The 16364-nt window shown below is 35.6% G+C and overlaps 2 protein-coding genes across 5 annotated transcripts; one reads left to right on the top strand and one right to left on the bottom strand.

The window, feature by feature from the left end:
- The first annotated feature begins 82 nt into the window (after positions 1-82).
- LOC105672191 (FIGNL1-interacting regulator of recombination and mitosis-like) lies at positions 83-16339 on the top strand. 4 transcript variants are annotated; one of them, XM_067352783.1, is made up of 14 exons: positions 83-525; positions 10350-10439; positions 10713-10853; positions 11548-11774; positions 12366-12520; positions 12736-12920; positions 13030-13184; positions 13333-13432; positions 13503-13683; positions 13811-14042; positions 14197-14524; positions 14778-14978; positions 15066-15476; positions 15806-16339. In XM_067352783.1, exons 2-14 carry the CDS (start codon positions 10353-10355, stop codon positions 16019-16021), a joined length of 2619 nt encoding a protein of 872 aa, XP_067208884.1. In that variant the 5' UTR covers positions 83-525; positions 10350-10352; the 3' UTR covers positions 16022-16339. The 4 variants fall into 4 exon arrangements, with proteins under 4 accessions (XP_067208884.1, XP_012222379.1, XP_067208885.1 ...); XM_012366956.2 differs by lacking the exon at positions 83-525 and adding an exon at positions 9189-9320; XM_067352784.1 differs by lacking the exons at positions 83-525; positions 10350-10439 and having other exon boundaries at positions 10717-10853; positions 11548-11709.
- Positions 653-8241, bottom strand: LOC105672193 (uncharacterized). Its single transcript, XM_012366960.2, has 9 exons — positions 8104-8241; positions 7414-7797; positions 6788-7318; positions 5928-6491; positions 5388-5718; positions 3865-4213; positions 2447-2567; positions 2139-2302; positions 653-1670 (listed from the first exon to the last, which is right to left on the bottom strand). Exons 2-9 carry the CDS (start codon positions 7594-7596, stop codon positions 1607-1609), a joined length of 2307 nt encoding a protein of 768 aa, XP_012222383.1. The 5' UTR covers positions 7597-7797; positions 8104-8241; the 3' UTR covers positions 653-1606.
- Positions 16340-16364: the final 25 nt, after the last annotated feature.

Below are 16364 nucleotides of genomic sequence, written 5' to 3' on the forward strand. Positions count from 1 at the left end.
TACTAAACTATATTTACTGCAATGGGCACTGAATCGCTTGTCGCGAGCCGAGAGAGAATTACATGCCGTGTATCGCTGTCCTTTTTGGACTTTAATGTGCACCAAAGTGCGGTGTAGCGCGAGTGATCGAATTAGTAATAAGACATCAAACAAAATAAGACAACAAACAAAAAATGTGAATCTTTCTTTAGGGTTGAGTATAAAAAAGTTGCAGCATTTTCCGCTAATCAGTTTTTGAATTTATAAAAACTATCTGATGTGTCGTAAATTTATATTTTTTTGAAAGAAATTATATTGAATAGTAGAAGTATTTTCTGATAAGGATAGAATTTAACTTTATTATATTATTATTATATTGCTATAATAAACTATTATTATAAACAGTAAAAGTTATGAATAAATTCGGAGGTTGTTGATTTTAAATAAGAATTTTAAATAAGAATTTTGTGATCTTCAACGAAAACCTAACCTCCAAGTCTCTCGGAGCTAGAAGTTTACATCGTTTCTAGCATTCGTTTCTAGCTGGTGAGTACTAATTTTTATTCACATCCATATTATCTATCTACTTGTTTAAATATCTTACAATAAACTATGTTCATTGTTACCTTCTTCGTTATTTTGACAGTCACAAATATTACGACATAATATAAGATATTTAAATATATATAGTTCATAATATATACTTGTTATAAATTTATAAGTACATAATTATTTATATAAATAATAAAAATTATAAATATTTTATAGAAAACATTGAAAAAACTGGCATATTTTACTGTGACATAATAGGTCTGTTCTTTTCAGTTGCACTTTCTATACGTACTTGTTTTTTCTTTTCCTCTCTTTTATTCTTTTTCCAATATTTAAATATATATTCATTCCATCTTCAGTAAAGAAACTATATCAATTTTCGTATTTTATGAAGTATATATTGCTATATTTTTATTCATTAAAAATATTTCAACATCTTTTTGAATATTATAGAAAATAATTAAAAAATCTTTTAAAAATTTGATCAATCATTTGGGAATAAAAGGTTTGACAAAAAGACACAGTAAAAACTATATCTGCTATTTGATTTATACTTATTTTTTATCACGTGCACCTATAATTATTATTATTATTATTATTATTATTGCTACTGCTATTACTATTATAATAATTATTAAAATGTTATCTATATTTATCTTTAATAATAACAATTATTATAGCTATCCCATATTTAGTACCCTTGTTCTATATTGTATAATTATATGTATTATACAAATTAATATGTACAAACTTTACGTATAAATATAATTAATAAATTATATATAAGAGTTATAACATATATGATTTATTAATTATTATCACCAAATAACATGTAAGTAGCGATTATAAATATAATATATACAAATTAATACAAAATAATTAGTATTAAATTATATATACAAAATAATGCATAGTATATATAATTTATGAGAGTATAATGAATAAATTATATATAAATTAAATAATATTACATTTTGTTTGATTACTTTCTGATGATTAATACGAGAAAGTAAGAATAACTGGTGCATTAGAAAAATATTTAAATATTGTAACAAAACCCGTTATTTTTCTAATTTTACCGCAAATCCTGCGATAGTTCCTTTTGTCGCAATCGATATTCTGTTGGTGTCAGCATACCTCTGAAATATTATACTTTTTCAATTCATACTCATGTGTTCTAATTACTCACAAATTATAAGCGTTAAGTATCTCTGTTAACCTGATATCCCAGCCATTAATAATCGAATTTGGATAATTGGCAAATTAAGTGTTAATTTATCGCTCTAATTTGAAATTATTTAAATTAGATTTCCTGCAAATGCGTTGAAGCAATAAATTCCAGAATAGAATAATAAATTAGCGCTTAGTTTTTTTCATATATCCGAATTCTCGATTTTAGTGGGCGTACCAAGTTTGCGGAGATGCGCTAAGTATACGTGAAATGAATTGAAATAAGTTCAAAATATATTTTGCAATTTTGCAAATTTATAATTTGTATTTTCTTCTATTTAAAGATTGAGTCAGTCTGCATTATTCGAAATACTTTTAAAAATCTTAAAATTTTTTAAATATTTTTGAACATTGTTAGCAATTATCAACTGTAATACCTTAAAACAGTGTCGAAAGACACGCACACCCCTTTATCGCACATTCGCCTGTAAAGATGCCAACATTCTTTTTCTTTAGTCGTTTGAAATTGCGGTTCCGACGGTAATATCACTTCTTGCGGTGCTTCTTTCGCCGGCAGCGTCTCTTTGGAAAATTGTTCCATCTGTATTCACGCCAAAAATGTATCAAATTAAAAATTCCGACTCAGCATAATAATAATAATGTAATAATATAATAATCCAAATAAAAATAATACTATATAAATTTCAATTCAACATGTATACTTCAATTAGTATAATTCTTTTACTTTTGGCAGCGAAGTATCAATCGATGGAACTGAAACCGCGACGAGATCGACTTGTGGGATCGCGAGATGCGAGCCTTGCTCTTTTATTTCCATCGGTGCATTATTTGTCCGTTCCGCGATTCTGTGAACATTATCGAGACGTATTTATTTAAGAATATTTGGAAACTTTGGGAATTAATATTGTAGAATAACTCAATCTTCAAATGGAATAAAGTATATGTAAACTATAGCAAAAGATCAGACCTTAAGATATTTTTAGTGAATATATTAATTATCAATAATAAAGTTAATTAGCCAAGACTAGACAATTAGCTAGAAATTCAAGCCAAGTCAATTAAAACAAACGGGATAAAGAACTCATTTGAATAGATGGTAATTGGTCAAATGTTGCTTTACAAGATGTTGTGGAGAATCTATTTAAAAATTTTGACTTTATTGTTGTTTATGGAATCCACGGACAATTGTTTCGCAACCGATTATTGTACGTATTGAAGATAATCCAATCTGAAGCCGAAACGTTTGTTATTTCGCTCGAAATCTTATATATACGACTCTAAAAGCACAAACAACGTGCACGACTCTTTATCCCATTTGTTTTATATTAATTATCTTAAAGACGAGATGTATATTGTAAGAGAATATTGAATAATATATTTCGCAATTGCGTAAAAATAGGAGACACTAAAGATATCCATCTCTCGAAATGAAGTTTTCGATTCGCAAAATTCGCGAGGAACAATTTTTGTGTTTTTTTTTTTTTTTTTTTTGTTTAACTCCAGTTTTTCCAACTTCTTATAAGCAGCGTACCAATGTTACAGAGGACAATCAAGTATGATGGTCGAAGTTTCGCGGAGGTATCAATCGAAGGACGTACCATGATCCGCGGGATGCGGATATTCACGGCCGTACCAGTCCGTTACCAACCCCCTCTTCCCCTCCCTGTCTCCGTCCTCGATCATCATTACATCGTCCTACTTTATTTTTTCCACGTCGATATCATAAATCGTCAGCCAATCGAACCTTTCCTTCTTCCTCCCTTCGCCATTACGCTTTGTATATAGATTAAGATACGGCAATAGCTAAACCACTCGCGCAAATCGACCATCTATTTTCGCAATTTCCGAGCGTGGGCTATGCGTCGCTATCACTAATGTCTAGGGAATCTTTACTACTTCTGCAAACTTTTGCACAATGCTTTCAATCTTCGGAGAATAATTTCAAGTAAATCTGACTGAATATCGTGCCTAAAATCGAGCAATATCTTGGTATTTGAAATGCTTATATCGCAATCATTTCCTCTTGATTCATTATGTAAGATATTTCATCATATATCACGTCTGCCATCTTTGGCAAGCAAATTTAATTTTCTTAGGGAATAAAATTAATAAAAATTCAATAATTAGGGAAATTCCACTTACAGCGGACGGTTAGGCGTACTTCGCATTCGTAACAGCTTTCGCTTTTTGTCGCGCAGATCGCCAATTGGCACTGCCAAACATCGCTTTTCGCGATCGGTTAGCGGCGCCTCCGGCTGTACCGCTTTCTCGGTGTCCTTCAAAATTAACAATGCGGGAACGACGGCCAGTGTCGTCGGTGTCGCGACGACACCGTCGACAGCCAGGTTCTGCTCTATCGAGTCCTCGCTGCCGCCGTTTCCGTGAGCAACGTTAACGGCGAGGCTGAAGCGAGGCTGAACGCTGTTGACGATCCGCTGCTTCTCCTCCCTCGTCGCCGGCTCCTCGTCGAACGAGTCTCTCTGGAAAGACACTGTCCAGCGATTTTAATCTGAGGTTTATCGCTTCGCGAAAGTTGAAAAAATTAATTAATTTTTTTTATATGTTAGTTTATTCGACCAAAAGAAAATGAAAAAGATAAATCTGACTACACAGCTATAATTCCACTATCGGTATTTTTTTATCGGCTGTTCGACAACACGAACAATAGAATAACGTTATTAATTATTAATTAAATAATATAAACGTTATTAATTTATTAATTTCTATAACATTGATCATTAGATTTACTAGGTTTACATCGGCTAATGTATAACATGGGTAATTCGGTTCGCCACGCGAAAGTAAATCGATGGCGGGTGATATCGTTCGGCTGCGTTTGTCGGCCAACAATGGAACTGAGTTACCAGGCAAATAGACCCGACTCTCGTGCAATTGTAAAAAGCTTAAACTCGATAGTACACGGCAGAGCCTATTAACTCGACGATCAATCACAATGTTTTCAGCGATGCGCCTGCATAAACTGCATCACTGAATATAGCCGTCGATCTGTTCGCTCTCACGAAATTCATCAAATGTGTTCAAAAAATTATTCAAAAGTCTACTATTTTAGAAATACATTATTTCCTTCTGGTGATAAATACAACTTGCACTATATTATTTTTTTATATTTTTTGCTTCTTTTTTCTTATTTGCAAAATTTCGCGGAACTCTTTGAAGATTCGATTAATTTTGTGAGTACATAAATTGTTAAGCTGTTAAAATCGAATATATAAGAAGCTGCTCACGTAAGCCAAAGGAAATTCGAAAAAATAATTGGGCATTCGGACCGTAGTAAATAATGGAATCATGTCGTTTGCAACGTGAACGCGCAAGTTACGAAGCAGCTAGTGTTTAGAAATTATTGCCCGATATGTGCTGCTCGCGTGTCTCGTGTCTCTTCTAATTAGTCGGTTCAATTATAGCTGTACGCCTCTCTTCGCCTTGCTCGTTACCGCACGCGCATATATGTTATCAAGCGTCTATCGTACAGACATGGATTAATACTGCACAAACACTAATATAAAACATGATCAAAAAGCATGAAAGTCATTTTATCCGTTAAAAAAATATAACATTTTAATTTAAGAAAAGTTCTAAAAATTCGTCGCCCAAAATTTACGTAAACTTTATCAAGATATTTATTTATATAACAAAAACAATTGTACCTGACTTGATAGGCTTTCTTGCCGTACCAGGATTAGGATTAATGGACGTTTTAATGATGGGCGTAGTGGGCAGCTTGCTGCGCAATTCGTCGATGAGCTTGTCGTCGCCCGGCGAATTCTCAATGTCGCTGTCGCTGTCCGCCGAGCTGACCAGCGACACCATAGTGACCACGTCGCTCGTCCTGGGATCCATAGAACTCTTCCCCCGTCCTTCTCCGCGGGTATCTTCATCCTTGCATCCGTTCGGACTCGACGCGAAGAATCGCCTCCTCGCGCTTCTTGATCTTCTCTTCAGAGGTGCCGATTTTATCGATCGCTCGCTTCGCGATATCTGAAGGGAAGTTAGCGCAATCTGTATTCCTGTTCTCTATTCGTCTATTTTTACCGCCTTAGCTTAGTTATCTATTAATCTAGTTAATTATTTATCTCTCTTTATTATTATTTTTTTATTTTTCTGTTTTACATCGATCCTTACTTAATTGCGACGTGCTAAGCGATGAATATTCAGACTCCTCGAAAAAGCGCAAGGCGATCTTTTACCTTCATCGAAGCCTCTTCGTTCTTTTCCACAGCGCTTTGCTCGTCCTGCACTTTTCCGCAGACGATCGACTTGTCTGTCGGTTGGGCGAGACTAGGGGCATCGATCACGATGTTCACTTGTACACGCGTCGCCGCGGATGCGATATTTCGCCGCTGCGGTGGCGCCGAGCTGGTCCTCTTCGTCTTCTCCAGGTTCACGGATGAATTTCGCGCGAGGAGAACAGTGCTTCTGTCGATTGACGATCTCACAGCGGTCTTGTCGGCCGAAGCGCATCTGACTTCGGCCGATTTGTTCGCCGGTGCGATTTTCATTTCCACGAGTCCTTTCGGCGACTTGTCCATCATCGGCACCAGAAACGCGCGATTGCTGCCGCTGTGAAAGCTCGCGCGCTTCTGCCTCGCCGATGAAAAGTCATCGTTAGTTTTCGCTGGACCCACATTTTCCAATCTCAGGGATGGAAACGAGGAATACGACTGATTGGCCGGGAGATGCAGACTCGTACAATCGATGTTTATGCGCGTTTTCTTCTCGATATCTGTATTGGCGTGTAAATCCGTCATTTTCTGAAAAATCGGTAATTTTTTTTTTTGATCGATTTTATCATGCAAATGTTAATTTTATATAATATTGAAATTACTTATGGAAAATTCTATTTTAATAGAAATAGTAAGTTTTTATTTTATTATTACAGAAAAAGTAGGAACTAGTATACTATATTGTTCTTCGAGGTATTTCACATTTTCGATTTTGTAATAAAAGAACTATGTTGCATTGTATATTTTATAAAGTGATATTTTAATCTTCTATTTTTATAATATTTAATTATTAAGTCGCGCATAATTTCTTTAGATCGGCATACCTCGTCCTCTCCTTTTTCCTTTTCCGCACTTTCAGTTGAACTCTCATCCTCTTTCGTCAACGAATCATTCTCCATTATTTGAGACACGACCTCCGATTTCTTCCCGCGTCCTTCCTCATCTTCCTTGTCGATCTCAGACGTTCCCTTACCTCGATCCACTAGATCGTCAGGCATTTCCGCGTTCCGTGCGCCTTTTTCCTCATCCCGGATAGAATCGGGTTCTTTTCTGGGTAGCGGAGTCGGCGGAGTGGACATTGACAGCTCAGAGTCGCAGCGTTCCTCCACAGTCATACCGTGTGCTAGGAAAATGTCGATGTTCGCCTTGTTCTGTTCGCGATGTCTCCACGCTTGCCGCAACCGCTCGGCGATTTCCTGTCGCGAGTAAAGAATCGACGCCTGTTCCGCGATGCCGTGTGCGCCGCCAGATCGGCCCGTGGCAGGCCTGGATCGGCTCGGAATCTGCCGGGCCACCACCTCCACTTGGGCCAGGCCGTCGCAGCCGCGACGGTCATCAGCCCAGGCAACTCGCACCTATCAATGACGTGACAGTGAAGATAGAGATGACGGTTATATACGAGCATTTACCGGCAGAAGAAGTCTGTCAGTGAAAAAACTGACGACAATACCTTGGGTTTTTCCGTAGCATTTGCGACTAGTCTATTGCGCGCGATCGGATTCGCGTAGATTTGCAAAGATTTGCCGCAATCGTCCTCCGCCGATCTCTGCCGTCTGACGTGCTGCCGACGCGGCGTGGGCTGCTGCAGCGACAGCTGCCTCACGGGTCGCGTCGCTCTTCTACCGCTAGACATCCCCGAGCAGTCGTTCCCGCTTTGTTAACATATCGATCTCGACGATCTTCAGAAATCTCTTAGTGGAATTGATTTGTATATTTGTTTTGCCGAACGTAGAAAAAGAAAGAAAAATGCTTGACGACCCGCAAGTCGAATTAAACAATCTTCTCTTTGCCTAATGCGTTCTCTTCAACTCCGCTCCACCAAGGTGCTTTCTACCTACAATAGTAACATAACAATGAAGTGAATTAATAAATTAATTATTATTGAATTTTCATTAAAAAAATATTAGTTACAAGCCCATGTGTTTTAAGAGATTGTGATTTATGACAATTGGTGCGTCGTGATCAAAATTGTGAATTATTCCATGCGACATTAAGCGTAAAAGTTTGTGCCAAACGCATTTGTCAATATTTCACATAGTATAATTTTGTTAAAGAGCAAATAAAAAATAAATTCTGCTTAAAATTCAATAAAGAACACAATTTTGTCATTCAAAGATGTATGTAAATGTTACAAACTCACTTTATCATCTTATTAAAACATTGAACTGTTGTAAAGATTCAAATCTCCAGTTTTCAATCTTCGAATGCGCTGAGAAACGTTGCCGACGCCGCGGCTGGGCGCCGACTGACTGATTGACTGCCTTCATCCATTGCCCTCTACCGCTCTCCGATATGTATCAACCCCAAATCCGTTCACCAACACATCTGCCGAGCGCAGGTATATCGCTTTAGCTCTCCCTTTCTCTTTCGCTTTACTTGGAATGGGAGCCACGCACACAAACGCTTTAACTTATTATAGTACCATTAACCCTCGTCGTTTCGATCACTGTCAGCGCTGCCAGGGTGGTCGAACTCCTCGCTGACTTCTTCGCACACATTGTTCTCGAGGCCACAGTGTGACGTAACACATCATGATATCTGTATCATATATGTAGACACATATAATATATATATACATGTACATAGTGCTTTACTTAACTTTTATATCCAAAATTAATTTCAATCGATTATAATTTTAGACTTTTTTCGTTCGACTATGAGTATTAATAAAAGTTATTTCAAAAGGCATTCAGAAAAAAAAAGAAAAATCTTCAAATTTTAATATTATATCAATTTCTAAATGGTTAAATGCATGAATTTGATCTGCGCCATGTAATGCTACTAAAAAATTAAATAATATTCAAAAAACAAATGAGATTTCTAAATATTCAAGACTAATTTCTAAAAAATATTCTTTCAAGAAGAACATTATCGATGTTATCATTCAATTGAGAACCTACTCTTGTACATATTTTTTTTTTTACTGCCTTTTCTGCCTCGATATTTGCTGAAGAAACAGCAAGGAGAAAATTGCTGATTAATTTTCGAACATCTTCTCTATTCCCTAAACCATTTCTCATTCCATATCTCGTATCATTCCCCAAAAATTTATGAATCCTTATGACTTTTTTCTATACCACAGGTATAATGTAATTTAGGAAGGAGAAATTAGCATCTCCGGATCGAAAATCGCATCGCTCAAATCCATCCTCCGTCCAAATTCGTGACTCAGCCTGGTACACGGTCTCGCTTGCCGCTTCGTCACGTGTCGGAACCACTCCTGGCCTCACCACCCCCCTTCTCTCACCACCCTGTGTCCTTACTACAGCCACGTGCTGTTGTTTGGAGTCGTCGTTGAATCGAAATCACCGTTCGCGCGACTCCAGTATATCGAACTCGAGAACCGCCGGCGGACAGGTAGGCAGCCAGTCACTGCTGGGTATTATTGATCAAAATACTCTGCCCATCATCTGACAGCTTGTTGTCCGCAGTTGCCATGGCGAATAGACCATAACTCCGATCATTCCAATTCCCAACTTTGGATCGACTTCTTTTCTCGCGCGTTTACCTCCCTCCTGGCCGACTCAGCACCGACTCCCTCTTCTCTCCTCTTCTCCTTCGAATTAGAACATTCTCCCTGCTCCTTATTCCGTTGAGAATTAGCTTTCGAGTCTTTCTCCACTGAGTAATTATACATTTTCATTTTTGCGAATCCAGTCTTCCCTTCTTCATACATTCTACTTGATTGTTCAACGTTTTTCCACTTTACACGAGTTATCGATTCTTGATCGATACTTTTATTTTTTATATTACTCTTATTTTCACCCCTTTGTTTCGCTGGTGTCACCTGAAAGACAGATAAATTGCATAATTCGCGAAACATGTAAAACACGAAACATTAATTAAAGGATTAGGAGAGAATTTCGCCGGATTGACGCGTTACGTATTAACTCGATCGGTGAAATTCCCTTCCCCGAAAAGTAGGCTATATTTTGCTTGCCGGTGATGGCACAGAAATTGCAGCCAAGAAACTTTCGACAAATCGGCGATTAGAGCTTGGCGCTGCCTTAATTGACGTTCTTATCAGCAAACTTCCGCAACCTCGAGCATTGCCAAGAAATTTTCGATTTACCCCATTTCTCCTCCTCTACTATCGTTCGCAATTGATAGCGGCAAAGGGAGGGGTATTAGTGAGTGTCTGATTACATTTCTAGTTGATCGATCTCCATATTGGGAACTGTCATGGAAATACATTACCGGCGAATAGTTTGAGCGTTTTTACGCTCTCGCTGTTTAGTCAATAAATTGCATTTATTGTACTTATTAAATAGAGAGAGAGAGCGGGCGTCATCGATGCTTTATATTCTGGTTTAAAATTTTTGCCCTGAAATTATATAATATTTGATTTTGACATTAATAATGTAAATAATGTTGTTTCTGTTATAGAATATGTCTATGAATGGGAGCACATCACCCACTGCTTTCGAATGCTCATTCGAATTGGAGGATCTTGATAGCCAAGTGTCCATGTTACAAATATCCTTTAATATGTAGAATGATGCGTTGGAAACAAAATATACTGAACGACTCTAGAAAGAATAAAAATATTAGAAATATAATCTATTATAGGAAAAAAGGAAAAAAATATATTGACGTCGAAAAATCTAGAACTAATAATTTTGAAAAGAGTAAATTATTTCGGTATTATATTTGCTGTTGAAAGTTAGATTTTTAAGTCTCATTTATGTGTTTTATATTTATATAATCTATGAAATGATTGATCCTTAACAATTTCTTTGCAATTATCACGTACTATTGGAAAACGAAAGTCTCGATGCAGAACAGTTGGTGCAAATGCTGGAACAATGTTTCCGCATGTGTTCGACTGAGTCGCTCGATAAACAAATTTTCAGAAAAATTCTACCAAAAGCTCAACACTTTTTGTCACAGGTAATTTTATAAAATCTTTATCTTAAAATTTAAAAAAAATTAAGATATAATATTGTATTTTAATTTTATATTTTATGCAATTTTTTAAAATGCTCCTATATATTTTCAAAACATCTTAAATCCCATTCATTAGAATTGTCATAATATTATCTATCAGTCGTAATACTTAATGAAAAAAATCATAATATATTGAAACTGTGCTACGAAAAGTTTTTTTTTCCAAAAACAAATATACATTTATATGTATATATTATACACATTATATTTCTGTACACAAATTGTGATAAAAAATTATCTTTTTGTATTTTTTATATGTATCAACAATACATACAGAATGCATGATAATCTACATAAAGGAAACACAATATCAATCAAAATGGACATTTTGAAAACAAAAGAACTTTCGTGGATCTAAATCTTGTTGAAATAATCCAGCATATTTATAGATCATTTTACATATATTTTGCGCAAGAAAACGTGTTAAATATTATAATTCTGTAGATATACATATTAACACGAATAAGATTAAGATACATAACCTCCATTTTTTTCAAAATATACATTTAAGATGTTTTGGAAATAAGCTTTTCAATTTATTATTTTCAATTTAACAGATAAAAACTATTGATTTTTCCTTAATCTGATACTCATCGTCTTTTTTTAATATTGTGATATCTTCAATTTTTTCAAAAAGGTCCTGAGAGCTATAGATGATACGATAACGCATAATAGCGCGATGATCGATGACGATTTGGATGACATCAAGTGTAAATTGCGCGTTTGCAACGAGCTGCTCACCTTTTGGAGAAGATGCGTGGAACACATTTCCAGACTTCAGAAAGTTCCTGTTGTCCATGTTATGTCATTATGCGACATTTTACCCGAAACGATAAAAGTCATTCTTGAGCATTGCAAAGCCAGGTACCCGCGTAAAATCGATATACATTCGTCTCGAATTTCTCGTACAATTCAATTTACAACATAATTATTCTTTATTATTCTTTCTATAATGTTATTACCTTATATTTTTAATTATGATTAATTTTAAACATTATTATTTATTCTTATATTGATTATAGTTTTACTATAATTTTTCATATTATTATATTAAATATATTATATATAATTTTTATTTATTACTATTATTTTTGCTAATATTAGTTTCTTATCAACTCATTCACTGTTAATCACTCCTGATTTTATCAAAAGGATTTATTATCCGTGGGTTTATTTGCCATTTTTTGTACTTTTGTTTTGGAATAAAAATAAAAGGTAAAGAAATACACAGTACTATGTCTTTTAGGGGGCGAAAGTCTAATAAAGATATAAAAGGAAGATCTCTACTAGCAAAAGAAGAGAATCTTAACTATGAACGATAATCCTTCATTTCTGGCTGGCAATGAATGGGTCAATATTATCTACATCGTTACAAATTGATAACACGATATAGATTCAAAAATTATAGTGTGCCATACGCAGAAAAATTAAGAATATTGTTAAATTATCTTACAGTCCAAGATATGGGGTGTTTTTGAGCGGCGCAATGGAACAATTAAAAAATTTGTTCGCAAAGGCAGGTGCAATCTTCAAGCTATTCTTTGCCACGTTGAACGGCGTAATCGTTTTCGACACGGACGTGCAATCGGAAACGGAGCTGTTGACGAAAGGTGAGAGCAATCCGCCCATTACATCCTAACGACTCTTTAACCTGAGAACTATCTTTGACGCGTTATCGCGAACGCGACCTTGATAAGGAGAAAAATGACAACAAATTTTATGAAAGAGAGAAGGGAAAGCATTTTCGAAATTTTTTATAAGAAAAATTTTTCTAAAAAAATTTATACATAATTCTCAAAGTAATTTTTGTAATGTCGTTTTTCAGTGATTGATGCACACGGCAGCATTGCTTCTATCGCGTGCGGAATGGACACCAAGACGTACATCGAGTTGTCCGAGGCGTTCGCCAAACTGGCAATCACCTATCAAAGCGATATCAAGCAGGATCGCGTCACAACGCATCTTGTTCAAATGGTGAAAGATGCGTCTTGTTTTTTATCTGCAATCAAGGTACATCAGCATGCAGCTAGTATTGCATGGTTTATCTTAAAGCAAATTGTTAAGTGAGTACATATTTTTTTATGTCTTTATTTATTGATTTTAATTATAAATGACGTAGGACCAGAAAGACCAGAAGGACAAGAACGCGGAACGAAATGTAATAGCCATTACACGCTTGCTGAAAATCCTTGAAAAACTAACAGCGATTTATGGCGCGTGTTTCACGCACGAAACGCTGTCGGAACTAGTAGAACTCTTGGCGCAATTGCATAGGTGATGATTATTTTATTAAATATTAATTTCCCAAAGTCGGTCTTAGCACGTGTAAGAAATTTTTCATATTCGTGTTGTGTGAAATTATTATAGTGCTATAATAGAATGTAATATAGTAAAAATTACATAATGATTATTTCTGATTTAGGTACTCATGTTTGAATTTAACGAGAGGTGGCGAAAGAACAATCTTGGTCAGTGCTGCGTCTTTCTTAGATATCATCTTCAATCATGAAGATTTCAAAGAAGTACGTCATCAAGTTCAACGTCTCATTACAGAAGTAAGAAAAATTATAACGCAATAATTTCGTATCTCAGGTGTATTTCAAGTATGGAAGACAAGTTGTCTCGCATGGTCAGTACGCGGATCGATTGAGTTATCATCTATTGACAATCGCCATCATGAAGAAACTGAATGGCATGCCGTGTGAACTTCAGTGCGAATGGTCTCTAAGCTCCGATTCAGTCTTGGATATCGCTCTCATATTTATGGACCATCGTAAGTGACAAAAAAAAATACTTCAAAAAACATTTCAATAATTTTAAGAACTTACATTGAAACATTCACCGTTTCACAATTAGTGAAATTACAGCTAAAACTTCTTCAATTACTTGCTTCGATCTAGTCAATGAAGAAATCTGCGCTGAAGATCTGCGATTACCAGGCGCTCACAAAATCGGCGAACGGCCGCGGTTGGCCGGCATTTACGAAGCGACTCTGGTACCCTTCTGCGGTCTGATCAGTCAGATACCACCGGAAAGCTTCCACGCGCTTGAGTTGATTCTGCTGAAACATCTGTTGTCTGGTTGCTTCTGGCGCTCGCTACTAAGCTCGGACATTTGGTGCTTCATTGGCAGGTGAGTAAGCACGATTTAACAAATAAATAACACATAATTGAACGATATGACATTGAATGGCATTAATTAAAAATTAATTATAAAAGAAAGTGAACCGAGAAGTTTAGAATTTTTAACTCTTCTCCAAAACTGATTTCTTATGTGCTTGTTTTAGACTCGGCACTTCGCAACTGTGCGTCGATCACATTAAACATATGATTAAAGTGTCCGTCGTTTTGGCAGAAAGACGCGACAGTGTGGAAGCGATCATGCTGGACAACACGATCGTCAGGCTTTACATGTCACTGACCGAAGACACAAAATTCGCTCTGCTCAACAGCCTCATCGATCTGTATACAGATAATTACACGCCTATCCTGTATATGCTAATGGCGGAAACTAAAGGCTTTTCCTTGGAACGATTAAAGCATAAACTTGATGATTTACCAAGGGCCTTCTCCGATCTGCAGGAACATCCATCTATTCGTAATTGGAAGCATCTTGTAAGACGATACATTAGATTTGTCAGAGAAAACTAGGAAACTTGATTTTACTCTCAAATGTAAAATTTTATATTTTTACTATATGTATTTATCACTATTTTAGAATTCTATGAATCAATGTTTTAGTATCTATTTTATTAGCTACAAGAATCATGTAGAAGAAAATGAACTTTCTCCGAGATTTCAATACTTAAAGAATTTTATAATACTATTTTACTTTGAAATTTTTACTTCAAAAATTCTGTTTGCGCAGTTGCAGCTCGTGTCCGCAACGACGGCGATAGATTACAGTGATAACAAGGACATTATTGAAATTTTAACTAAACTATGGATTTTTGTGAAGGACGCAATTACCGAATGTGAGGGCAAACAATTGGATATATTGTTCGACTTGGTCGTTATCTTACTCGATAGCACACATCTCGGAAATCTTCAAGACGACGCTTTTTGTGCGGTATACAAATCTCTTTTGTCTACTTATTCACAAAAAAATTTTACTTACATACCTTTTTCTTTATAGATCTGTGTTTCAACATTTTAGATTTTGACATCCATCACGACCTCATATGCTCATCTGCCACCTCGCGCCAAGATCAAGATCTGTCATCTGTTACGACGTTGCGTTGCGAATCTTGAGCGTTGCAGAGTTCAAAACGTCACGTCCACTTTGATCGAGCTGTTCAGTTGTTTGCTAGAAGATGAGAATATCTGGGTACGTCAGGAAGCGCTCGAAACTTTTGAGTGCGTTGGGCACGAGTGCTCAGAGCAGTTGGTCGCTGTTTTAGCGAAGGCCTTAGCCAAAATACCCAACATCAGCAACATTATGCAAGCCTACTTATCCTCAAAACCATACTACGTTCTCAAGGAGTTCGCAAATTCACAGGACTACCTTAGACATTTGGCTAAAGCTATCCAAGATCTTCATGAGGAGCACACATGCCGAGAGTACAATGTAAGTACGATGAAGATCTAAAAATAGATCGAGATTATCAGTAAAATAAACTCAATAATTGCCAAAAACACGTATATAAGATAAATTACAACACTAAGATTTTTATAGAAATTAAAAATATTGGATTCGGATTACATGTCTAGACGCAGATTTAGTTAAACAAATTGAAGAATAAAATATACAAAGTAACCAAGTTTTTATAACAAAAGTATTATTTACATCAAATTTAATTAATCTAAGTTGATAATAAATGATAAAAATAAAATAAAAGTAACTCAATATTTATTGATTACATTATGTATATGCTAACAACAATGAATAAATTCAAGGAATCTGAGAGAGAAGAAAAGATGCCGAAACTGGAAGAAAAAGAAAACTCACATACTGATATCGTCCTGCCGATATCAGTGCAACTGGACGAACGAGCGGAGGGACTGTACAAAGAATTGATGAAGGTGTTAGAAGGCCGAGCCGTTATCAGCGACGCAACCTGCAAGAAGCTAATAGCTGCCCTTGAAAAAATTCTTCAGAGTAGAGAGAAATGAAACTCGAAGGAACTGATGAAGACAACCATCATAGCTATAAACAAAACCAAGTACTTAAAAATTGTACTTGATCTTACTATTTATTTATCACAATATAAAAACTAATATTGCAGTGTTATACTTTAATTTTCAGTTATTATAATAAAGTTAGTTGGTTACATAAATTAAAAAATAACATGTTACACAATTACATCTTTGCCTGTAGACTAATGTGCAAAATGCAGAACACAAATTTACATGCTACAAAAATAAGTACATAGAAAAACTGTTTGTTACGATTGTAATATCAAGTTGTTAATAAGATTACAGCAACTATTATTATTGTTAATTAAAACATTCTTAA

This window comes from Linepithema humile, chromosome 4 (genome assembly GCF_040581485.1).
Source record: "Linepithema humile isolate Giens D197 chromosome 4, Lhum_UNIL_v1.0, whole genome shotgun sequence".
In the NCBI taxonomy this organism is placed as follows: Eukaryota; Metazoa; Arthropoda; class Insecta; order Hymenoptera; family Formicidae; genus Linepithema; species Linepithema humile.